The sequence below is a fragment of the Pelophylax lessonae genome (genome assembly GCF_965119305.1).
Source record: "Pelophylax lessonae genome assembly, chromosome: 2".
Classification (NCBI taxonomy): Eukaryota; Metazoa; Chordata; class Amphibia; order Anura; family Ranidae; genus Pelophylax; species Pelophylax lessonae.
In genome coordinates this window covers 120,925,494-120,952,205 of record NC_138769.1, presented here as the reverse complement: position 1 = coordinate 120,952,205, position 26,712 = coordinate 120,925,494, and the positions used below count along the sequence as shown (strand labels likewise).

Below are 26,712 nucleotides of genomic sequence, written 5' to 3'. Positions count from 1 at the left end.
TGATTTAGCAGCTGTCGTGTGCTTGTAGGTGAGATGAAGCTTGTATTTATTCTGCTTTTTCACCATGAATTAGAAGCATCCGGTTTCCTAGAGCAGGGCTTCCCAAACTGTTTTGGGCCGAGACCCACTTCTGAATACAGTTATTTTTCGGGACCCGCTTGCTTGTAATTGAATATTGTCATTTTTTTCATTTATAGCGCACAAAATAAAAAAATCGCTCGGGTGATCAAATACCACCAAAAGAAAGCTCTATTTGTGGGAAAATAAGGACATCAATTTTATTTAGGTACAGCATTGCACGACCGCGCAATTGTCAGTTAAAGTAACACAGTGCCAAATCACAAAAAATGGCCTGGTCATTAAGGGGGCAAATCCTTGTGGTCCAGAAGGGGTTAAACCTGCAGGAGGACCAGTGTTTTTATTTGTAAATTACTTTGCTACTGCTTTAGGCCTGGTTCACATGTATGCTGGTTGGCAGCCCACATGTGCCCAGGCATAGCAGCCCATTGATTTGAATGGGCTGCTATACCCTCATTTTCCGCAGGAAAAAAGGTGCATGCAACATTTAAAAAAAATGCAGTGGCCTTGAAATCCATCCTGCTTTTGCACCATGCGACTTACCTGCAGTTCCTGCACTGGTAAGCTTTCTGCCTTCTGCTTTCTATATACGTGGGCCCAGCATTTAAAAACAAAGTTTGTGTGTGCAGGAACTGCAGGTAAGTCGCACGGTGCAAAAGCAGGATGGATTTCACGGCCATTGTTTTTTTTTTAAATTCTGCATACACCTTTTTTCAGCGGAAAACACAGGCATAGCAGCCCATTCGAATCAATGGGCTGCTATTCCTGTGCAAATGTGGGTCGCCAACCTGCATACATAAGCCATCAAGCAGTGTCTTGCCTACCTGGTGACTAGTCCTGGCGCTCAGCTCCCATCCGATGGCCTGCACTCTTAACGGCTCCACCCAGTCCGACTCCGACCCCGAGGCGCCGCCTCCCATACAGAACGGCGTGCACGGCAAGGGGCGGGGTCGGAGCGTCAGTGGAGCTCAAGGCCCTGCCTGCTCCTTCCTTTATAATACAGTGTGCTGCCCATGCATGGGCAGCCCTGACCCTGCTCTCAGTAATATTATTATTATGCAGGATTTATATAGCGCCAACAGTTTGCGCAGCGATTTACAATTTGAGGGAAGACAATACAGTCACAATACAATTCAATACAGGAGGAATTAGAGGGCCCTGCTCGTTAGAGCTTACAATCTAGAAGGGAGGGGGCTCAAGTGAAACAAAAGGCAATAACCGTGTGGGATGGTCTAATGGAGAAAATGGAAGTATAGTTGTTAGGTGTGGATTGGATAGGCTTCTCTGAAGAGGAGGGTTTTCAGGGATCGACTAAACAGAGAGAGTAGGAGATAATCGGACAGATAAGGGTAAGGAGTTCCATAGGATTGGAGAGGCTCTGGTAAAGTCCTGGAGGCGAGCATGGGAGGAGGTGACGAGGGAGCTAGAGAGCAGGAGGTTTTGAGAGGAAGGAAGAGAGCGATTAGGTTAGTATTTTGAGACTAGGCTAGTGATATAGCTGAGGGCTAAGCTGTGGATGGCTTTGTAAGATGTTAGTATTTTTAATTTAATTCGTTGGGTGACCGGAAGCCAGCCAACAAATTAAATTCAAAATACTAACAACCTCTTACAAAGCCATTGACCCACTCAAACTTAGCCGACGACCCACGGTTTGGGAACTCCTGTCCTAGAGGCTTAAAGAGTAAGTTCACTTTTTTATGAAAAGGGGAACAAATACCAAATATCCAGATCAGGCCCCCCCCCCTCCTCCCCCTGCACATAGTGGCGTGATGCCCCTTGCTGCTTGTGTAGTACTCTGTACACAGCAGTGCACAGCCCCAGAGTGAGTATTCATCCTAATGGCAAGCACTTGTTGGTCAGTGGAGCCTTGTGACCTTGCTGACCAATGAGCAGTGCATCTGAGATGGTGGTCTGCACGTTTATTACATGGTTGGGCTGACCGGTGAGCTCTTGTCATACCTGGATTGGCATTGTTATGTTTCAGTAGACATTCAAGAGAAAAGGTAATTTTTTGAGGGTAGTGCAGGTGTCAAAATTATGTAGGAGTTAAGACAAGATAATCATTTTTGATTTAATTAAATCTTCTACTTCCATTGGTGTATATGTCCTTGGCTTACACTGTGATCTCCTGGAGCAGATTCTTACGCGAGGTGCACATAACAGCTTATTGTTTATGAGCGGTAATTAATGCAGCTATTTGCTCAGAGCAGACTGAAGATATAAAGCATCTTACAAGCAGATTTGCATCTGTCAAGCTGGCCAAACAGCATGTTTTCTCGCAGGATCACACAGAGTACACAATGCCTTTTCCTGCATTAAACAAGCGTACAAATGGGGAAATGCTGCTAGAAGATGCTGTTGTTTTTAAAGATCCGATTCGGATATATCTAGGCTTTCCAGTAGGCAGCTTTTAAATGCAAACTTTTGACTTCTTTTAAATATGTAAGATAAATATGGATTTCTCCTGTCCAATAAACTGAGCTATTACCTCCAGAACCTCCCAAGTGCCTACCCGCTGTGTGGCTGACAAGGCTAACCGCCAAAGACGGACCATAATTGTTTTGTTGGCACAAATGTCTGTGTGGGAACCCAAGTACTCATAACCTTTTTATTCTGGTACAAAAAGCTTATGGTAATTTGTCAAAATTTTTTTTATCATTTTGTAGCTAGTAAAATTGGGTGATCCCCACCTCCTTCTCCACCTAATTCCCAGATAGCTTCTTCCATGGTATGTTCTCATTAGTTTCTTCCATGGTATGTTCTCATTAAATTTGACACAGAGCGGTATCTTTGGAGATCTTACAATAAGTACATTTTTATTTAATGCTGATAGGTTGTTAGGTATAAACAAGTGGATAGGGCTCTACATTTATCTTTACATTAAAGTGAGACTAAACCCGGTTTAACCACTTACCCATTGGGCGCCTTAACCCCCTTCCTAACCAGACCAATTTTCAGCTTTTAGTGCGCTTACATTTTGAATGACAATTATGTCATGCAACACTGTACCCATATGCAATTTTCATCTTTTTCTTACGCAAATAGAGCTTTCTTTTGGTGGTATTGAATCATCACTGGACAGAGCGATCACCTGGTTAAGGGCCGCTGTCATTGGCCCTTTACTATGATCTGTGATGCGGCAGGTCCATGCACGGACACTTCCATGTGCGCGCCCCAGGCGGGCGCGCAGGAGGTGCGATTCTGAGAGGACGTCATTGTACACCCTCCCAGAATAAGCCGACCCTACTGTAGCCGTCATTTGGCTATGGCCTGGTCGCCAAGTGGTTAAAAAGAAAATATTCTATTCAAGCATGTATTCCTGATTAACTCAGAGTGACCCCAATTAGCGTGCACTGCTTGTTCCAAACAAATGGAAGTGAGGGGTTAAGAGAGAGGTTCAGTAGGTTATGGAGGACATTACAAGGAGAAAAACAAAAGTAAGAAACAGTTTCATGATGAATCACAGGGCCAGTAAAGAGGTTGCAAAGGTTTTTTTTTTACCTTAATGCATTCTTTGCATCAAGGTAAAAAAAACCTTCATGCATACTAGGTGAGTACAACTGGGAAAATCCATAGTGGAGAAGGATCTAGGGGGTTTGGTAAATCAGAAGCATAATAATGGTATGCAATGCCAAACTGTGGTTTCCAAAAAGAGCAAAGTCCTTTCTTGTATTAAGAGAGGTATGGACTCCAGAGAGAGAGCGATATCATTTTGCCCCTGTACAAATCATTAGTAAGACCTCATCTGGAATATGCAGTTCTGTTTTGGGCACCAGTTCCAAAAAAGGATATCTGGGAACTGGAGAAAGGTGCAGAGAAGGGCAACCAAACTGATGAGGCATGGAGGAGCTCAGCTATGAGAAAAGATTAGAGGAACGGAATTTATTTTCTCTTGAGAAGAGGACATTAAGGGGGGATATGATCAACATGTATAAATTCATAAGTTTTGCATATAGTAAACTTGGTGTAGAGCAGAGGTCTCCAAACTTTTTAAACAAAGTGCCAGTTAACTGTCCTTCGGACTGTGGCTAGTGGGAGTAGAAAATGTCCTGGCATCAGTGGGAGTAAACAATGCCCCGTCAATCGTTTTAACAGGAGGAATAGTACTCCATTTTTGGTTTTAGCAGGAGGAATAGTACCACATGGTTGGTATCTGTAACGGACCGTTTCAGCAGACAAGGGGTTAAAATCCGTTTAGGCGATATGCCCCTTTTTGAGAGACAGGCACAGCTACTTGCAGGACACCAAACTCCCGAACTGGATACAAAATAGCACTCCAACCTGGAACCTCACGAATAGCTGCTAGCAGACGAACATGAAAAGCATACATCAGCTTACACTCCTAGCAATCAGTCTCCAACAGCATACAGTGAATCCCCCCAAGAACGAGACAAGGCTCTGTGTGAGGCTCAAGCAGTGGACTGTCTTAGAACTGTTTATTAAATCCACACAAACACATTATATACACTATCAGGTAATGTGAGTCTCATTGCATTAGCATATGCAGATAGATTTGTAAACAGGCACAAAATAACACTAAACTAATTATCTAGCCACCTGGCCAGAACAATACAAGGTCATTAGCATGTAAGAATGGAACAGGAATACTTAGCACACCCGAAAATAGGTGAATGCAAAGCCACCTCAGGCCAAAAGCAACATTTTCATAACTTCTAAAATATTCATCACATTCAAATAAAACTTATATTTTCAGAATCGGCATACTTCTTCAAATGCAAACATAACCAAAAATCATAGAAATCCCTCCAGGGGTTAAAAAGTTAGACGGAAGTCCTTTTCTGACCGACCGCAGGCACATTTTCATGCCCAAATACAGTCTTAAAGGGGTAAAAGCCCTTAGGTCCATAGTCATATTGCAGGAGGCAAGCAACCAGGCTTCTCCAACGCCCAGTGGCGAGATTGGTCTTGTCACATTTCTCCCCTTTTCCAAACAGACTAACAGGGTATCTGACCTTCTGCCGGTCAGTGTCCTTGTTAGTCCAGCAGCCCACCCACAAAACAGAGACAGCAGTACAGCCCACCCAAAATAACTGGTTGCTACACCTGGGTAGAAGAGAAATTTGTCCATGTCCAGGTGCCTCACCTTGGCTGTGTGAGAGACTGGCAGACTGCCTTGGTGGGTTGCTGAGTGGGCAGAGACCAGCGGTACTCTGCCCTGGTGCCAGCGCTACCACAGAAGTAGCCTGGTTGGAGACGGGTTGTTGGAGGGGGAGACCGATTGTCTCCCCTTTAGATAAAGCACCATGCTGCTGTGGGGGAAGACCGACTGTCTTCCCTTTGGCTAAACAGCCCTGTTGCTGGGGGTCAGGACCGACTGTCCCTACCCCCTGTGCTGTGAGTGCAGAGACCATGGTCCCATCTGCACTGTTGGGGGGCTTACTGTCTCCCCCTGGTACGTTAAGCTGCTGCTGTGGAATGGAGACTGGGCTCCCAATTCCCAATAGCTCAATCTGCCGCGGGGGGACAGGACCAACTGTGTCTGCCCCCTGTAACTCAATCTGCCGCTGAGGGATGGAGACTGCGCTCCCAATTCCCTGGATATCACTCTGCCAATGGGGAGAGGGGGTAACAAGCTCCTCTCCCAAATATACTTCCAGCCCCTGGGGAGGGAGACCGACTGTCTCTGCTCCCAATACAGTGTCCTGTTGCTGGGGAAAGGAGACTGGGCTCTCTGTTTCCTGCAGGACACTCTGCTGCTGTGGGATGGAGACTGAGCTCCCAATTCCCAACAAATCAATCTGCTGCAGGGCGACAGGACCTACTGTCTCTGCCCCCTGTAACTCAGCCTGCCGCTGGAGAATGGAGACTGGGCTCCCAATTCCCAATAAATCAGGCTGCCGCTGGGGAATGGAGACTGGGTTCTCCTCTTCCCTTAACTGTACCTGCCGCTGGAGTTCCTCCCAACATGCCAGCTGGCCCTCTCTCTCTGCCCTGTCTAGCAGAGTCCCGAACACTAAGTTCTTCACGAACCGTTTGGATCTCTCCAGTGGATTGGGTCCGAAGAAGTTCAGCCGTAACCACATCATACGGTCATATTCTCTCAGAGAGTATCTGAACTCCACTGCTGGTTCCATCCTGTTGCTTTAAGGGTCGCTGTACTGAGACATGCGTTGCCCCCAACTTGTAAACCCACGGAATGGTGCCTCCTGTAGCTGTCCTTCTGGCTGTGAGAACGATCCCACCGCTGCCACCAATTGTAACGGACCGTTTCAGCAGACAAGGGGTTAAAATCAGTTTAGGCGATATGCCCCTTTTTGAGAGACAGGCACAGCTTCTTGCAGGACACCAAACTCCCGAACTGGATACAAAATAGCACTCCAACCTGGAACCTCACGAATAGCTGCTAGCAGACGAACAGGAAAAGCATACATCAGCTTACACTCCTAGCAATCAGTCTCCAACAGCATACAGTGAATCCCCCCAAGAACGAGACAAGGCTCCATGTGAGGCTTAAGCAGTGGACTGTCTTAGAACTGTTTATTAAATCCACACAAACACATTATATACACTATCAGGTAATGTGAGTCTCATTGAATTTGCATATGCAGATAGATTTGTAAACAGGCACAAAATAACACTAAACTAATTATCTAGCCACCTGGCCAGAACAATACAAGGTCATTAGCATGTAAGAATGGAACAGGAATACTTAGCACACCCGACAATAGGTGAATGCAAAGCCACCTCGGACCAAAAGCAACATTTTCATAACTTCCATAATATGCATCACATTCAAATAAAACTTACATTTTCAGAATCAGCATACTTCAAATGCAAACATAACCAAAAATCATAGAAATCCCTCCGGGGGTTAAAAAGTTAGACAGAAGTCCTTTTCTGACCGACCGCAGGCACATTTTCATGCCCAAATACAGTCTTAAAGGGGTAAAAGCCCCTAGGTCCATAGTCATATTGCAGGAGGCAAGCAACCAGGCTTCTCCAACGCCCAGTGGCGAGATTGGTCTCGTCGCAGTATCCATGGAAGGAATAGTGACCCTTTGATGGTGTCCGTGGGAGGAATAGTGACCCATCAATGGTGTCCGTGGAGGAATAGTGACCCATCAATGGTGTCCGTGGAAGGAATAATGACCCATCAATGGTGTCCGTGGAAGGAATAGTGACCCATCAATGGTGTCTGTGGGAGGAATAGTGCCCCATCAATAGAGTCAGTGGGAGCAATGGTACCTCATTATTGGTGTCAGTTGGAGGAATGTCCCAAGCACCAGATAGAGGCAAGCAAAGGGCAGCATCTGGCCCCCAGGCCGCAGTTTGGAGACTACTGGTGTAGAGTTATTTACTTTAAGGTCATCACAGAGGACAAGGGGGCATTCTTTACGTCTAGAGGAAAAGAGATTTCATCTCCAAATACAACAAAGTTTCTTCACAGTACGAACTGTGAAAATCTCAACTGAGTGGATTGCTTTAAAAAAAAGAACATAATATAACTGGGTACTAACATTTATAGGCAAAGTTGATCCAGGGAATATCCGATTGCCTCTCGCAAGATTAGGAAGGAATTCTTTCACCTCCTGGAGCAAATTGGATCATGCTTAGCTGGGGGTTTTTTGCCTACCTATGGATCAACTGTGGGGATAGTAGTGTGTGTGTGTGTGTATATAAAGGATTGTATGATTTATTTATTTATTTATTTTGGTGAACTAGATGGGACTTGTGTCTTTTTTTTTTTTTTTTTCAACCTGACCAACTATGTAAGTCGAGCATCACTAGCATTCCCTATGACTAATCTCCAGGGCGCAGAGAGAAAAATGTTGGGTGCGTGGCCTGGCCGGAGTCCAGGCTGAGATTGCCTCTTCGTCCACCTTCATAGAATTCCTTAGATGTGTGACATCAGGGATCACCCATTTCACTTTTGAGTCAAGCATCACTAGCAGTACAAAAGACCTTGTTGTTTTTGTAGTTTCTCTCTTTTGTTTGATCTTTATTAGATGCAAAATGGCAATAGTTGCTTTAAGAGCCCATTCAGACTAGCGCGACTTGTCAGGCGACTTGTGAGCCTGACAAGTCGCGGTCCATTGAGTAGTACAGGCCCGTTCTAATACAAGTCGCTGACTAAGGCCCCATTCACACTAGTGCAACGCAATTTTACTGCGATTCTGCCACGATTTCGCGGCACGATTTTGCCGCGATTTTGACACGATTTTGAAAGCAATGGCAAGGCTATATGCCTCAAAACGCATTAAAATTGTGGCAAAGTAGTGCAGAAACTACTTTGAAGTCGGTGCGACTTCAAAACGCACTGATATGAATGGGGCTCATTGAAAATAATGGAAAACTACTTGTCATGCGATTTTGCGGTCCAAAATTGCGGGACAAGTCGCACTAGTGTGAATGGGGCCTTAGAAAAAGGGTCCTGTACTACTTTGGGGCGACCTGGTAGCGACTTGCATAGACTTGTCCCTGCAAGTCGCGCCGAAGTCGCGGTTCACGCGACTTCACCGGTCGCCCCCCGAAGTCGGATCGCCTCAGTGTGAACCGGCTCTTAATGGATAGAGTCCAGCCAGGTTGGTAAGGCTTAATCCAGAATTCAGAGCAGTCATAGTAAGGATGTATAACTAGTAAACTAGTAGAAATGGCTTAGCTTGCTTCAAATGAGTTTGCGTTTGGTCTGGTTTCAGTGTCACAAATGAAGACTACTCTGAGGAACAATTTGTGTTCGGTGCTTTAAGGTGTTTAAAGATTGCTACTATACCTGTGTATGCCAAGCCAAACATGTATGCTTTTATTATATGCTAGGCCAGTGTTTATGGTTTAGCAAAATTGCAAATTGAATGAATAGGCTTAGGTTGCAATCAAGCTGCCTTCCTTGTCTGTAGGTGATTGGTACCTTGCCCTTTACCTTCCTTCCTTCTCTTCCTTTGCTGGAGACTGATGCTTCTGCTCTCTGCTTCTGGGTCTCCCTAGCCTCTCTGCTGCCTCCTGTCCAGGCCTCCAAATTGCTGACAATGTCTTATTTGCGTTACAGAATTCACAGTTGGAAGAAAGTGAAACTGAAGTTTTCTGCTGCCAGTGTGAAGATACAGAACTCTTTAATGGTACCAATGTAGGTATAATGTAGTATGTAGACAACATTCTGGGTTTGTGCTGTGCCAGGGGAATCCTAGAAAAGTCTCCTAATTTACCTTAATGTGCAGCCATCACAAATAGTGGTTTGTAGAATATGGAAAATGGTCTCATACCCCTTTGTTCATATCGGGTTTCTTGATTTGGAAGAGAATACGGTGACCAGCATTTAATGCATCATTGGCCACCTAGTATATCCTGAAATGGGAATTTATGGAAAATACTTTCCAAGAAGAAAAGTTCATTTTGATCAGAGCCCCTAACTCTCCTGATCCTGCCAGCATTGGGAAGATCTGTTTGCATTGGTGACAAGAAACGGTGAACGTCTGGTGTAGGACTTTAACCACTTAGCCTCTGGAAGGTTCATGGCCATAGCATTTTTCGCTGCTCAGCACTGCACTTTTTTTAACTTGCAATTGATCCGTCATGCAACACTACACAAATGAAATTTGGCATTTTCTTTCACACAAATAGAGCTTTCTTTTGGTGGTGTGTGTGTGATCACCAGTGGATTTTTTTTTTTTTGTGTGTGACATGAACGAAAAAAGACTGAAAATTTAGAAAAAAATCCCTAATATTTATTTACTTTCTGTAACAAAACCTGTCCAATAAAAAAAAAAAAAAAAAAAAAAAAATGTCTTCATAAATTTCAGGCCAAAATGTATTCTGTTGCATGTCTTTAAAAAAATAAGTGTATATTGGTTTGTGCGAAAGTTATAGCGTCCGCAAACTATGGAATATATACTTGAATTTACGCAGCCATTTACGCTATACTGCAATGGTGGTGATTAGCGACTCCTAGTGTGACTGTGATAGGGTGGCAGGCAATCTAGTGCTAAAAGACACTGAGAGGGTCGCTAACGTGTACTGACATCGCTAGTGACATGAATACAGTGATCAGTGATAATACTGTATTCTGACACTGACTGGGAAGGGGTTAATATCCGGGGGCAATTAAGGGATTAACTGTATGCCCAAACAAAGTGTAATGTGTTCTGCCTTTTCTTAACTGTCTGGCTATTTTTTTCTCCCTGCAACAGCCCGATTGCTGTTCACAGTACACAGAGTCCTGTGTTTTTATAAACGCAGAACTCTGTGTGTGATTGGCCACAACCGATCAGCTGACTTGAGCCATTGGCTGAAATTGGTTGGCAAACTCCTACTTTGTCCAATCACAGCACTGGTCAGCAGGGGGTGCGCGCATGCGTACCCCAATCCCATAAGCAAGCCGGAAATGTACAGGTACGTTGTCCAGCCTGCCTGTGCTGCCTGCCAGCAGTACATTTTCAGCATGTTTTTTTCGTGCTGAAAATGCCCCCCTCTGCTTATACTCGAGTCACTGTCTTAGTGTCTTTTTAAAAATGGTGCCGCCCGGCGCTGACGTCTTACCGCGCATGTGCCGCATGCCCGGGAATAGCCGATTGTGTACGGGTTTTCCCGAGCATTGGCGGCGCATTCGCGGCGACGTATTGGCGCCGGGCGGCGCAATTTTGGAATCGAAGGTGCCTCACCGAAAGGTAAGGGAGACTCCTCCACAGCCCCTGCATTTCCTCATGCAGTGCTGCGGGCAGGGTACAGAACATTCTCCTGTACCATGCCCGCAGCACTGCATCCCCTGTGTCATGCCTGTACATACTGTGCCATGCCTATACCTACTGTGCCATACCTGTAAATACTGTGCCATGCCTATACCATCACCTGTGCTATGCCTATACTATTGCCTGTACCATGCCTGTACCGTGACCTGTGCCATGCCTGTACCGTGACCTGTGCCATGGCCTGTGCCATGACCTATGCCATGCCTGTGCCATCTCCTGTACCATGCCCGCAGCCCGTTTTGTGTCTTGTGCTGGTCCAGTTGGGTCCAGTAGCTGCTGCATTTCCCACCCTAGGCTTATACTCGAGTCAATAAGTTCTCCCACTTTTTTGTGGTAATATTAGGGGCCTCGGCTTATATTCGGGTCGACTTATACTCGAGTATATACAGTACTATTTTGTAGTTTGCCAATTTTTAGATGTGATGGCTGCATTCGTTTTTCCTTTTTTAGGCTTTGCTCCATTTTCATCTTGTGATCCAGCCTGTGTGTCTGTTTTTCAATATAAAAGCTCTGTTAAAGTTACAGGAATGAGACAAACCATTTAACACTAACGGGGGTACATAAAATGATCAGACTTCATGTAAAACCTTTATTCCAAAAAGAAAGTGTTTAGTGTAACTGATTATAAAGTATTAGCTGGAGCTCAATTTCAATGTGTTACTGTATTGACCCCCCCCCCCCTAGACCGACAATGCTGCTGTCCCAATATGCCACCCTGTGCTCCTTCATCCAGGGTGGGGACACTCTAATACAGGAGGTGTGTTGCTGGCCAGATCACCAGGAAAAAAAAAAGAGGAGAAAAAAGTAAAAAAAAAAAAACAAACAAAAAAAAACAAATACAGCCACTACTAAGAATTGGTAAGCTGCTATATTATACATTTTTGTTTTGGGGTTTAATAATGCTTTAAAACTGAAACTCCTTTTTAAGATTCAAATTAAATTTAGAGCTCCAATTTAAAAAAAAAAAAAAAACAATTTAGGGGGTCGTCTGATGAACAATGTAAACCTCTAAAGTACCAGTTTGGGGTAGAATGATCCCAAAAAGATGATGGAATAATGCATTTACATTGGTAAGTTAGTGAACAGTTCGGGATTGCTTAAAGCGGAGTTCCACCCATTTTTAATAGGTTGGAATACATAGCTGTATGTAATCCCCTTTAAAATGGCTTTTACCAATGGAAACCTTTTTTTTTTTTTTTTTTTTTTTGCTAGTAAGTACCTTAATTTCGGCATTATTGCTCCTCTCCTCACTTCCTGGTCCGATCGGCGATGACGTCATTCGGCGATCCGCAGTGTCTGCTGGGATGTATTCAATTCCAGAAATCTCGGAGTAGCTGTATCTGTACTGAGCCGTGCCTGCCCCGCCTCCGCCCCGCCTTCGCCCCGCCTCCTCTCATTGAGTTGCATTGTATGAATGTATTAAGGCCGTTCTCTGCCCCGCCTCCGCCCCGCCTCCTCTTACAAATCAATGAGAGGAGGCGGGGCAGAGAACAGCCTTAATACATTCATACAATGCAACTCAATGAGGAGGCGGGGCGGAGGCGGGGCAGAGAACAGCCTTAATACATTCATACAATGCAACTCAATTAGAGGAGGCGAGGCGGAGGCGGGGCGGAGGCGGGGCAGGCACGGCTCAGTACAGATACAGCTACTGCGAGATTTCTGGAATAGAATACATCCCAGCAGACACTGCGGATCGCCGAATGACGTCATCGCCGATCGGACCAGGAAGTGAGGAGAGGAGGAATAAAGCCGAAATTAAGGTATTTACTAGCAAAAAAAAAAAGTTTCCATTGGTAAAAGCCATTTTAAAGGGGATTACATAGATCTAAAGTTCCAAAAATGGGTGGAACTCCACTTTAAGTTATGAACATGAACTACAGAAAATTTACTGAAAGTAGCATTTTTGGGTTTAAAGCATAACATCGAAATGACTTAAATGGTTGCAGCAGTTTCCACTGCTGTCTTGGCAGCACAGTCTGTGATGTTCCAACCCCTGTATGTGCAATTTAATAGAAGCCGTGTGTACATGTGCACAGATTATTATTTAATTTTTTTTTTAAGTTAAACTGTAGTAAAAAAAAAAAACGAATTATAACTATTTTAAAAAATGCTTCCTCCCCTCCCCCTACCTGGAAGGAAGCGCTTGACAATGGTTGTAAATTCTGGGAGCCGTTACGCCACCTATAAGCTCCCATGGTCAGTGCTCCCTCCTCTCCCCTGCAGCAGCCGCCCACTGACACAGAATAGCAGGAGCTGTGCGATCACAGGACAAGACGGAAACAGAAACAGAAGCAGCTTCCTTTGGCTGTAAAATATAGGCAGTTTTTTTTCCATTTTAAGGCTGTCAGCAGATCGGTTTCTACAAACTCAGCAGTGCCTGAAAATGTCTAAAATGGGAGAGCAACTGAGCATGTGCAGAGCAGGGGGAGATAGTGTATTACTGGATTTTAAACAGCATAGACACTTATTTTTAATGTCTTGCATAGCTATACCTGCAAAGGGGGTCAGCCTGAAGTGATCTAGCAGGCCTTTTACATGTTTTTTTCTTTAAAATAACAAACATGTCCTACTTGCCTGTTCTGTTCAATATCTTGCACAGAACAGCCCCCATCCTTCTTTTCTTGGGTCCCCTGCCAGAACTCCTGGCTTCTCCCCCTACAAGTGCCCCCTTAGCAAGCCACTCGCTATGGGGGCACTTGCGTTGGTTCATTCCTACTTTATGCATCTATTAACATAGACTGCGGGACTTGGCCCCGCCCCCTGCTCCCCTCGTCACTGGCTGAGATCGAACCAATGGGGAGGAAGAGAGCAGACAGAGCCTCCGCTCTTGTGCACATCGCTGGATCGAGATTGGGCCAATATAAAGGGCTTGGAGGGGGGGGGCGACAGTATGCATAAGGTTCTGCCTTTGGAACTACTTTAAGTGATAAGGACATTGCATTGTCGGCAAGATGAACAGGTCTTTTCTGTACTTGCTGAAAAATGCTCTTAACCTGAAAAAAATATGAATGTATTTTTTTTTTCTTGGTTGAATTTATTGGATTGTGACTGTGAGATGCCCTTCATTTCAGATGACCCAGCGGTGGATTTATCTCCTGTCATTTTTTTCCTATGTCTTGCCAAGTTTCTCTAGTCTTATGGGGAGAGGCCCAGGCTTGACCATCAAGGAATTTTTCACATCTTTTCTCCAACAAAGGGATGTAGATTACAGTAGCAGTATTGAAGAGATAGGACAGTGTTACCCTCGGGCGCATTCCTCGTCTGCATTCATGTACAGTTTCCCGATTTTACAGTGGTTTAATTTCATTGAACCTGACAGAACATGAAAAATGGGTGTAAAAGAGTAAACTAGTTTTGGAGATGTTTAAATATTGTTTTTATTGGCAGTTCTTCAGTATTAAAGCAGAACTATGGGCAAAACATTCTTTTTTTGGATAGAGCAAGGGAGGGTTATAGCCCTGTCAGATTTTTTTATTTTGCCATCTGTGCCCCATTGGGGAGATTTCCCTTCAATTCCTGAGCCATAGCCAAACAGGAAGTGAAAGGAAATCCCTGCAAAATAAGAAAATTCCTTGGGGGCCCCCCAGGTCACCAGAACTAGTGTCCCCATTGAAAGTTTTCCCCTCTATTACTTTTCTGGGGACATCACAAAATTAGGATTTTTCTTTTACTTTCACTTTCAATGATAATGGTAAACAGGACAAATAGAGAGAGTGAATCTCATTAATGGTGGCACACACAATAAAAAACGGACAAGTGTTCTAATCCCTTTGCACTGTAAGCAAATCTAAAAAAAAAAAAAAAAAAAAAGTTTGCCTTTAGTTATACTCTTAAGTTTAGGAACTGAGCAGGTAATACACCATCTGTATATAATTGTTTGATGGGACCCCATTTTAAAGTTTCCTTCTGCTGTGGCTGAATTGTGGATTGATTTACTCTACTAGTCCTGGTAAAACGAGGTATGTGGGATTGCTTTATGTTACTGTATGTAGGGGTCAGAATTAAATGGGTATTCCATTATGCCCGCAAAAAACTATTCTCTTGTAAACCCCACCTTCCCATAAACCCTTTAAAAATGGCCACCTTAGTACCTCATCTGTAAATTTTAGAATCCCATAAAGAACAAAACCTTTTCCTAATTATTGGACATTACAAGTACATATGAATGCAACAGCTCTGTTTAAAAAAAAAAAAAGTATTAATGCGTAATTTTTCCATGTTAGTTAAAAATCTACAGATCAACATTATATATACACTATATTGTCAAAAGTATTGGGACACCTGCCTTTACGATCACATGAACTTTAATGGCTTCCGAGTCTTAAGCCTCGTACACATGCGTCGAAATTCGGCCTGGAATTTTCGTCCCTCTGCCGATTTTCGGCTTGTTAGTATGATGCTTCCGACAACCAACTCCTACTTTTTCGCCGAAAAAATTCTGGTGTGCAGGCTATAAAATTTTTGTCCTCAGTCAAAACACGTCCCATTTTCGTGCAGTCAGTACAGATTTCGACAGGGAAAAATCTTATGAGCAAGACTGGGCATGCTCAGAGAAGAAAGAACACAAAGAAAGCAATCCAACACATGACATCACTTCTGAAGTAGAATTTTGTTGTGCGGGAAAATTCATGTGCAGTCTAGGCACATTCCAACCAACAAAACACCACTCTTGACATAAGAGGGACGACCGGTCGGCGGAAATTCGTTGCGTGTGTACTAGGCTTTAGTCTGTAGGGTTCAATATTGAGTTTGCCCACCCTTTGCAGCTATAACAGCTTCAACTCCTCTGGGAAGGATGTCCACAAGGTTTAGGAGTGTGTCTATGGGAATGTTTGACCAATCATCCAGAAGAGTATTTGTAAGATCAGGCGCTGAAGCTGGACGATAAGGCCTGGCTCGCATTCTCCGCTCGATTTCATCCCAAAGGTGTTGTATCGGTTTGAGGTCTGAACTCTGTGCAGGCCACCCCAGACTCTCATCCTGTCTTTTTGGACCTTGCTTTGTGCACTGGTGCTCAGTCATGTTGGAACAGGAAGGGGCCATCCCCAAACTTTTTTCCCACAAAGTTGCATGAATTGTCCAAAATGTCTTGGTATGCTGACGCCTTAAGAGTTCCTTTTTACTGGAACTAAGGGGCCCAGCCCAACCCCTGAAAAACAACCCCACACCATAATCCCCCCTCCAGCAAATGATTTGGACCAGTGCACAAAGCAAGCTCCATAAAGACAAGGAAGAGTGAGTTTGGGGGTGGAGGAACTTGTTTGACCTGCACCCGATAGAACATCTTTGGGATGAATTGGAGCAGAGACTGCCAGTCAGGCTTTCTTGTCCAACATCAGTGCTTGACCTCACAAATGCGCTTCTGGAACAATAGTCAAACATTCCCATAGACACACTCCTAAACCTTGTGGACAGCCTTCCTAGAAGATTTGAAGCTCCTATAGCCGCATAGGGTGGGCCAACTTGATACCGAACCCTATGGACGAAGACTGGGATGCGATTAAAGTTCATGTGCGTGCAAAGACAGGCCTCCCAGTATTTTTGACCATATAGTGTAGCGTCTAAAAACAATTTTTTGACTATATCTGTTCTGAAAAGAATGCACATGTAACACCAGCAATGGCCCATAGTACTTGTAACAAAATTATATATGGCTGCATTATACCTCTTATCAGGATTTTCCATGTCTGCAAATTTGCATGTAGCACCCTAGATTGGCTCCCAGTCCTGTCCTGCCCCCCCCCCCACACTTCCTCCTCACAGAATTTGATTGATAGGGAGCTAATGGCTCCCACTGCTCTCAGAGCCTCTCGTGAGAGCAGAGGGAGAGGAGAAGAGCAGCTGCTGATGAGACAGTGCTGGCTCAATTTTTACATCAGTGCAAAGAATGCAATGTAAAAAAAACAAAAAACATTTGTCTTTGAAACCACTTTCAGCTCCTGAAGTCACATCAGGGAATGCCAGTGCCCACCTCCCACACATTCGTATTGGTCTGTCACTGCACAACATCAAGATGTAGGAAGGGTGGGGAGTACATGGCTTTAGTAACCAGGACTGTGTTTTTTTTTTTTTTTTTTTTCACGTTCGAGCTCCCTTCGCTTTGGGTATGCTGGGGAACTTTAAAGCTTGTTAATATTTATATGTGTCCAGCACAAATGTACTCTATTTGCCACCACAAGGTCTAAGGACCTTTATCAACCAAGCCTGTGTTCAAGCAACCAAGGACACTAGATGGTAGGGTTGTCCTACGTCCTAGTAACCAAGGATGGTAGGCAGCAGGAGCCACCCATTTCCTAGCAGCCAAAAATATTAGGCAACAGTTGACCGCCTGTGTCCTAACAATTCGGGACTCTTGGTGGCCGGGGCGGCCTGCGTTCCAGTAACCAATGATTCTATGTAGCAGGGGACAACTGCATCCTAGCTGCTAGCAAGATCCTACGTAATATCATATGCTTTTGTAAAAGAGCCCTTGTGTTCACTTGATATGGTAATAGGGAAAATAGGCTGATCCCTTCACCAGAGAATTTTACATTAGCTCGATGAATATGGGATAAATTCACTTTACAAAGAATGCCCAATCACATGCAAGGATAAACTTTTTTCCTTGCACTTGGTTGCATGATGAAAGTCTGCATTGCTTCACCTCATTGGCTAAGCTAAGGGAAAATTTACCTTTTATTAGATCAACCCCACTGACTTAAGTAAGCATGCAGGAAGTGAAATCACAAATACATATTTGTTCTAGGTCCATTTTGAGACGATTCTCAGCATTACAGCCAAACGACTATCATTCTCATAACGTGATATTAACAGTGGCCAAGCCCATATTTCTGTAACAGTGGATTAAAATATGCCATTTTTACAAATGCCAACATTTTTGGGTGCTCCGTGTACCCCAGTGGTGCTGATCATGTGATAAAAGATTTTGTATCTGAATTAGGATAATGTTACTTCTGCTAGCAAGGTGTATAAAGGGGCGTAGACTTCTACAAATACTGTTGGCGGATATACAGTATTATCATGTATCATGTAGCCTGTTGTATCAGTCTTGCACTCCAGTCTGACAAGAGAATAGAACAGTTGAACTCTCACAGCAGCCGCTCAGACACAGTTGCATGTCAAAAGTTGCCATGTGAGCAGGAGGGGTGCATGCATCTGAACATGGACACTGTACATTCGGATATGTGCACCCACTGCTGCCCACGTGTCAGATTTTGACATGTCACTTTGTGTGTAGCCGCTGCGTTTGCATCCACCTATATGGACTGCCTGCATGCAGCTCAGGGGTGGATGCAAGTGCAAAAAAAAGCAGCTCAGCATGGAGGATGGGTCTCATCACCTGCCTGAAAGAGTCCTAGGCTCTCTTTTTCACCTTGGTAATCTTTCAGCTGGATTCCTTTCCAGAAAAATGCTACACATGCAATATTCTTGTTTGTTTTTTTCAATGGCCCTGTGTCCATGCCTTAATAAATAAATATCTAGAACAGCCCTATTTAAGGTAGTTTAGTTTAATATAGAATCATGTGAGAAGTTCTATTCTTATTTTAAAACACTTTGAAAATTGAGGGTTTCAGGGTTTAGTGCACATATTATGGGTAATTGAATGGATGGTGTGATCTAAACACACGTGCAAGGATTCCTGGATAGCGTTAGTATTTTGCTAACTTGGTGCTTGGATCTGCCAAGGTACTTTATTGTGTAATGCCCCTTTCACACATATGCGACCTAAGTCGCGCGATTTTGACACAATTGTTTTCCCCCTGATTTTTTATTGGACTTGAAGTTATGTCTATGGACCTCAAAATACAATAAAATTGCCCCAAAGTAGTGCAGGGACTACTTTGAAGTTGTACAGATATGAACAGTACTCATTGGAAATCATGGCGTACAACTTGTCATGCGACTTTGCAGTCCCAAATCGCAGGACAAGTCGCACAAGTGTGAAAGGGGCCTTAGGGACATATAGGTACTCATTAATTGCCAGTGTCCTCCTGCATCAGTGCATGAATCTAAACCCCTCTTTTTTAGCTATTAATAGTGCTCAATTGGTATACATGTGTGGTTGCTCGTGCATCCAGGGTAGCTCATATGGCTCTGTTGGCATTTACTGAAGCATGCACATTCGTGTGCACTGTAATCATGGTGCACTGTCTCTGAAAGCTCTCTGACAGCAATCGCTTTGGTGATGGAGTCACAAAATATGCCTGGTCTTGAAGGGGTCAAGAATACAATGGTTAATATACTTTTTATATGTAAGGAAAACTTTCCAGATGAAAATGTGAAAAATGAAGTTGTTTTGCTTATTTCTAGTTGCATAGCAGCTGCATACATTGCACTCAGAGCTCATCTGGTCCTTGTGAAATGAAGGTTCCATTTTGTCTCCATGTCCTTTTAGGGCCATGTAGGGTGTACACATTCAGTATCCTTCAGGACCACTTACTGTACTGTATTGGGAAAATACATTGGGACAAGGCAGGTGCTGTAGGGGCTGCTGGATCAGAAAGTCTTAACTAGATTAACAAACACAGAGAAAGGGTTTAGGGATTAAAGATGCTGCTGATTAAAATTTGTGATACGGAAGGCGATCCTGTTGCTGGGTAATCTAAAATCTTTTCTAATGGTTTCTCTTTTCTTTGCAAAGCTCTTTGTTTAAAATAGGGCATTTTTAAAAGTATCTACATTACTGTAGAATCCTCTCTTCTGCACGTCTTAATTATATGTTATATACATGTACTACATATATTCCCGCTCAGTTCAACCCCCAGCCTGGATGTGATAGTACACCCCCACCCAACTGATGTTAGATGATTGAAGGTAAAAATGTCCTGACGATGTTCTTCTGTCCTCTCCCTTGACCATCATCCTGTTCCTCGTTCATCATTCCTGTCAGCAGGTAGAACAAACAACACCCCCAAGATGTATGGGACTTTAAAGGCAATTTTAGACGCCAGATGAGTTTATATTAAAACATACATTTATTCTTTTAGATTTAAAATCCCATTGTTGGTAAATACATCAAATTGGAATAACTGATTTGACATACATATTATATAAAATACATATATGAAACCATAATGTCTCCACTCCAACCCGACGCGTTTCATGAGTCAAACAATCCCCTTTGGTAGAGGGGATTCAACATATTTTAGGCTTCATATAAAGTAAACAAATTTGGCATACAGACATATACATGAATATAAAAAGAAGAGCTAGATCCACTTCTGCCAGATGGTGGGTCCCATGGTGTGCTCCCTCTCAGGGGGTCCCAGCTGGTACCACAGAGGTCCCTTTAAATACTACCGCCTCAAGCTGTGTCACCAAAACTTCATAAATCCTTGGTTATAAGATGCCTTTTGCTTCATGGGGTGGGGTGGGGGAAGACAGGAAGCAGCTGAGAGGAGGTCTCTCTTCCTGTTCAAAATAGGACTGATCTCCAGGGCCAGCAGGTTTACTGTTGGCTTGTATGCTCTGCTTTACAAAATGAATGGTTAATAGTGCTGACCGTGCATTCACAATAATAAGAAAAAGGATTCGTGCATTTCATCTTTTGCAAGGGCTACACCATATATTGCATTGCTTTGATTTCGTCTTTAAAGAGGGAGTAAACCCTCTCCAAAAAAAATGAAAAAGACAAAGGCAGCTACTATGCATTGCATACTAGCTCATTATGAAATATTTACCTTAGAACTAAGCCCCCGCAGTGCCGCCCTCTCAGCAACTGGACGGCCGACATGTTCGGCTGTCCTGGTTCACGTCCACCGGCCATCTAATTGGCCGGAGGCGCGATTATATCACTCGTACGCATGCGCGTGGGAGCCGCTGTTCACGGCACAGGGCTCTGAAGGAATGGCATGGCACGGTGACGTCATCGGCTGCATTAAAAGTAAATGTCTCCTAAACGGTGCAAGTTTAGGAGATATTTACAAGTACCTATAGGTAAGCCTTATTAAAGGCTTACCTAATAGGTACGAGTTCCAAGTGAGGGTTTACAACCTCTTCTTTAATTTTTGTTTCCTTGAATGACCACATGTGGACATTTGTGAATTAAGTCCAGCAGCAGAACTGAAGAGTGGAATACAGGGCACCAGATGCCTCTGTAGTTGAGGTAATAAGCAGCCATCATAATCTTTCTTAGCAGACTCATGTTTGGGGGTCCGTAATTTTGCACTCAAAACAGCATTTATAAGTACATATGTTTCTCTGTCGCTCATTGACAGACGTAGTCCTTGTTGATTAATAACAACTCGGGTTATACTGCCCTCTACAGGAGTAGGACTAGACAGGAAAGAAAACATTCTGGCCACACCTTAGGGGCAGTCCCAGATGGTATATCCTCTCTCTCTCTCTGCTACAGCAAATCCGTTTTTTTCTGTCTAGTTAGGAGTAAGGACCTAGATGCCTTGCTAGGATCTTCGGTCCTGGCAGGAATTTTTTCTTAGAAAGATTTTTTTTTTTAGACAGCTTTTTTCTCCAGTGTTCCTGTGAGATCTTCAAGCAAGCAAGCTGTAACTGGGCGACGGGCTGGATGTTGAGATCCAGTGGTCACCCCAGTTCAGCCTACGAGCGCGTGCAGGCCATAGCTCCGCGCTGGGTCGGCCGCGACATAGTCCCACTGGACGGGGACTGACCCTGCGAGTTAAACGTCTCGCCTGAACGCCAATGACCAACAGAGTCACGGCGTCCGTATTGGTCGACAGCCCCCCCACCTCGGTGGAGAGGGGTTCTGTCAGGAGTGGGCGCCCGCCTGGTTCCGGTATGGTGAGTAGTATGTTCCCCCTCCCCCCCTCTCGGGTTTGTGGTGGATGCGGGCCCCTCTCTGGAATGGTAGGATGGGTCTCCCCTCTATCCTATAACAGGTCACAGATCCCCCAATTTGAGTGTGATTTTTTTTTTTTTGTGAACTAAAACCAGGAGGCTTGGTTAGGGAGCTGACGATCTAGGTCATTTCAAAACTGTAAGGGTGACTGAAGTCAGTGGCAGTACTATAAGGGGCATTACTATTGAAGTAAAAGGTATCCTACCTGTCAGAGGTGTACACAGGCCGATGCCTAATGGGGAGGTGCCTGAGTCACTGCAGTCCAGATCGCCATTCTTCCAGCTAAGGGTCACTTCGGTAGGACAGAGAGGCTGCCTCCCGACGGCCCACGGACACATGCGGCCCGCCAGGGTCCTGCACTGCCGGCCAGGCTTATCACCATTCAGGGTGAAGGTTGTGGGGCCAAGATACTCCCGCAGGCCGCTGCTAGCACCGCTATCCGATACAGGCAGCCGCCATTGTCTTACAGATCGCACGAGGCCGCCATATTGGCGTAGCCTCGTGTCTCCAGCATGGGGGCGGCCATGTTTGAGGTGACCAAACACCTCGAGGAGCTAAGGGGAGGCGCCGGAAGGCGTGCAAAGGGGCGGAGCCGCCTCCTTTTACCCGGGAAAGCCAGCCAAAGACTTCCTGTCTGTAATAGACAGTGCTGGAACAGGTTGTATTGAGACTTCTGAGCATCAAGTGGTGAGCCTTGGGGTCTCTCTCTCTCTCTCTCTCTCTCGCTCTGTAGGGGTCCCTAAGCAGGTAACACTGAGGGGCGCTGTGGCGCTGGGTGTCTAAAAAAAAAAAAAAAAAAAAAAAAAAGTTTTATTTTTTTTTTTTGGCAAATTAATTTTTTACGGCAAGTGTCTGGAATAATCATGGACCCTGCCACACAGGTACCCCCACCTGTTTCCCTCGAGGTGGCCGCAGGACCCTCCAGTTCAGAGTATGGATGCATTCACAGCAGTTTTGGAGTCTTTGGTGTCTCGGGTGGAGACGGCCTGTCAGGGACGGGGGTCAAGAAAGCGACCCCCGCCTACCCCTATGTCATCTGATACTTCAGATTCTGAGATGGTTATTGCAGCTGCAGGTCCCTCTGCAGGGGCTGTTGTCTCAGGTAGAGTTCCCTCAGACAGTGAGGAGGATGTTCCTACCTCCGCCATAGCACAAGAAGAAGCATTGGTGGACGCACTAGTTGTGGCGGTCCGAGAAACCTTAAGACTTGAGGTTTTACCGGCAGAGGCAACTGAGATGAAAATTACCTTTGGTACTAGTAAACCTACCAAGACGGCGAAGGTTTTTCCCTTACCCAAATGTTTTGGTAATAAGATTAAAGAGGAATGGGATCATTCAAAACGTACCTTTGCTGTTTCCAAGCGCATTGCTAGACGCTATCCGTTTGAGGAATCCCTCATTAAGAAATGGACGGTACCACCAGTGGTGGATCCACCTATTTCCAGACTGAATAAAGCCACTGTTATCCCGTTGGAGGACGCTCCGTCCTTTAAGGATCCGGTGGATAGGAAGATGGAAGCGGAGTCCCGCACTATTTTTTCCCTGATAGGGTCAGCTTTTAGACCAGTGATTGTCATTGGTTTAGTTTCACAGACATTAACGGAATGGGCAAGATTGGTACGCCATGACCTAAAGGGGAAAGATATCCCCCAGGCAGCATCTGATTTGATGGAACAAATTATACAAGGACTGCAGTTCGTCTGTGACGCAGCCCTGGATGCCACCCTCTTGTTAGGGCATGCATCTATGTCAGCGGTAATCCTCAGACGTGTGCTGTGGTTAAAATGCTGGTCAGCGGATCTAGGTTCCAAAAAAGCCTTGGCGAATCTCCCCTTTCAGGGGAATCGCCTATTTGGGGCCACCCTAGATGAGATCATTAAGGATGTCACTGGGGGCAAGAGCACTTTTTTGCCGCAGGCTGCTAAAGCTAAAGGACCTCGTAACAAGCGTGGACCTTTCTTTGCCGCTCATAAAGGGTTCATTCGCTCCGCTGGGGCGAGCGGGAAAGGCAAAGCCCCTCTAGGAGGGTTCAAGAGGCGCTGGTCGGGCAAACAAAAGGCCGACTCAGGTAAACCTGAAGTTAAGGCTAATACAGCCTGAAGGTGCGCCCCCACCCGGCTTGAGGGTGGGGGGACGTCTTCACCGGCATTCAGAGCTAGAGCCTTCCTGAATCTCGGACTAAGGGGTTCAGGAGATCATACGATCAGGACACAAGATCGAGTATCGATCACTGCTACCGGTGCGATTCTTCCCTTTCAACATTTAGGTGCTACAGGGAGCGGTAGTTACCGTTCCCTGAATAGATCATTTTCTTTACCTTTTCCAAAGATTAGTCTCAGTTCCCTACAGGAATCTGATCCGGTTGAGCAAACAGACCAAGGAGCCTCTAGTCTGGTGACTTCGGTCTCTAATGCTCAACCAGGAGAAATCATCACTCCTGATAAGAATCAAGTTTCTGATAAATGTCTGGGAACAGAGAGCGATCAGACTTTGTCGGATTGCCTGGACCAAGCAGCTCTAGGGCAGCCTGGTTCGGATCCAGTCAGACAATATCAGGGTGATGACTTAGGTCGATCACCAAGGATTTCACCATCTGTGTCTTCATCAGAGCATCCCGGAGGTGGATCTGTTGGCATATCGGCTCAACAGAAAGGCGCGGAGGTTGGTAACGCGCGGCCGCGTTCCTCTAGCGGACGCAGCAGACGCGCTGAACAGCCTACAAAGGCAGTATCAGCTACTATACGTCTTCCCCCCCTCTCAAGTTGCTGCTGAGATTTCTCCGCAGGATAGAGATGGAGGGAACTCCAGTTATCCTGGAAATTCGAGGCTAGCCTCGTCAGGCCGGTCAGGCCGACTTGGACATGCTAGTCGCGAACGCTCCTTGGAGACCTCCTCTCAGGGAGGATCTGCGGTCTCAAGGACCGATCTTCCATCGTACTTTACAGTCGCTGGTTTTAATGGCCTGGCCATTGAGACCCAGGTACTGAAGGGCAGAGGGTTGTCAGCTTCAGTTATTCCTACTCTAATTAAAGCAAGGAAAGCGACTTCCAGCAAAGTCTATTATCGCACATGGAAGACTTGTATTGCGTGGTGTGAATCTTTGGGATTTCCCCCACGTACCTATTCGGTGACCCGAATCTTGGCTTTTCTGCAAAAGGGAGTTGAGCAGAAACTATCCTTGAGCACCATCAAGGGTCAGGTTTCAGCATTAGCAATCTTCTTTCAGAAGCCTTTGGCTACTCATTCCCTGGTGCGGAATTTCATCCAGGGGGTGCGGCACTTGGCTCCGCCAGTCCGCACGCCCTTACCACCTTGGGATCTTAATTTGGTTTTGTTGGTTCTTCAGAAACCTCCCTTTGAAAATATCAGGGGGATTCCCTTGCTTACATTATCTCAGAAGGTGGCCTTCTTGGTGGCTATCACTTCTGCACGCAGGGTATCAGAACTGGCTGCATTATCATGCCATTCCCCATATCTTGTGGTTCATAGGGATAAGGTAGTTCTTCATCCGAAGCCATCCTTTCTTCCTAAGGTGGTTTCAGACTTTCATCTGAATGAAGATATTGTGCTACCTTCCTTGTGTCCTCAGCCCAATCATCCTCGGGAATATGCGTTGCATTCCTTGGATGTGGTTCGGGCAATCAGGGTATACCTGAACGCTACGGAAACGTTCCGTAAGACGGATTCACTTTTTGTGATCACGGATGGCCCCAGAAAGGGGTTGCCTGCATCTGCCGCGACTATCTTCAAATGGATTAGACAGACGGTGGTACAGGCTTATTCTATTAAGGGTCGGAATCCTCTGTTCCCTGTTAGGGCGCACTCCACTCGAGCGCTCAGTACTTCCTGGGCCTACCGCCATCAGGCGTCAGTGGTCCAGGTGTGCAAGGCGGCCACCTGGTCGTCGGTACATACCTTTTTACGAAATTTTATAAAGTTGATGTGATGGCATCGGCGGATGCCTCATTTGGCCGCAAGGTTTTGCAGGCCGCAATTTGAGGAGACCGGTGGTCTACCTCGAGGGTTTTTTTCCGTTGGAATTTCAGTTGAGTCTCATCGTGTGATTGATGAGCCTTTAAAACTTCTAGTTGGCACCGGTTGGGCCTTCTAGATTGGATTTTGATTTCCATTTTCCCACCCCTCATTTGTGGTACTGCTTTGGGACGTCCCGAGTTGTTATTAATCAACGAGGACTACGTCTGTCAATGAGCGACAGAGAAAAATGGATTTTTGTAAAATCTTACCGTAAAATCCTTTTCTCTTAAGCTCATTGACAGACATAGTAACCGCCCCTCTGTTTTTGAGTTGGGTTGGGTTAAATTCTCTAAACACTGCTTTGTGACATAACTGATTTGCTGTAGCAGAGAGAGAGAGGATATACCCTCTGGGACTGCCCCTAAGGTGTGGCCAGAATGTTTTCTTTCCTGTCTAGTCCTATTTCTGTAGAGGGCATTATAACCCGAGTTGTTATTAATCAACGAGGACTACGTCTGTCAATGAGCTTAAGAGAAAAGGATTTTACGGTAAGATTTTACAAAAATCCATTTTTTTCGTGTTTGTTTTTTTTTTCCTTTTTAAAGTGGAGTTCCACCCATTTTTGGAACTTTAGATCTATGTAATCCCCTTTAAAATGGCTTTTACCAATGGAAACTTTTTTTTTTTTTGCTAGTAAATACCTTAATTTCTGCTTTATTCCTCCTCTCCTCACTTCCGGGTCCGATCGGCGATGACTTCATTCGGCGATTCGCAGTGTCTGCTGGGATGTATTCTATTCCAGAAATCTCGCAGTAGCTGAGCTGTAGTGAGCCGTGCCTGCCCCGCCTTCGCCCCGCCTCCTCTCATTAAGTTGTATTGTATGAATGTATTAAGGCCGTTCTCTGCCCCGCCTCCGCCCCGCCTCCTCTCATTGGTTGTATTGTATGAATGTATTAAGGCCGTTCTCTGCCCCACCTCCACCCCGCCTCCTCTCTTTGAGTTGTATTGTATGAATACAACTCAATGAGAGGAGGCGGGCAGAGGAGGCGGGGCAGAGAGCGGCCTTAATACATTCATACAATACAACCATTGAGAGGAGGTGGGGCGGAGGCGGGGCAGGGAACGGCCTTAATTCATTCA

The 26,712-nt window shown here is 45.2% G+C and overlaps 1 protein-coding gene across 4 annotated transcripts in view; it reads left to right on the top strand.

Moving 5' to 3' along the window:
* Positions 1-26,712, top strand: part of SSH2 (slingshot protein phosphatase 2) — a 379,616-nt gene that overhangs the window by 70,999 nt on the left and 281,905 nt on the right. For 2 of the 4 annotated variants that reach the window (XM_082245088.1, XM_082245087.1), the window contains exon 2: positions 9,083-9,160. The exons of the other annotated variants lie outside the window; for them this stretch is intronic. In XM_082245088.1, coding sequence (XP_082101214.1) covers positions 9,083-9,160 — 78 coding nt within the window. The remainder of the gene's footprint in view (positions 1-9,082; positions 9,161-26,712) is intronic. 4 annotated transcript variants of the gene reach the window in all.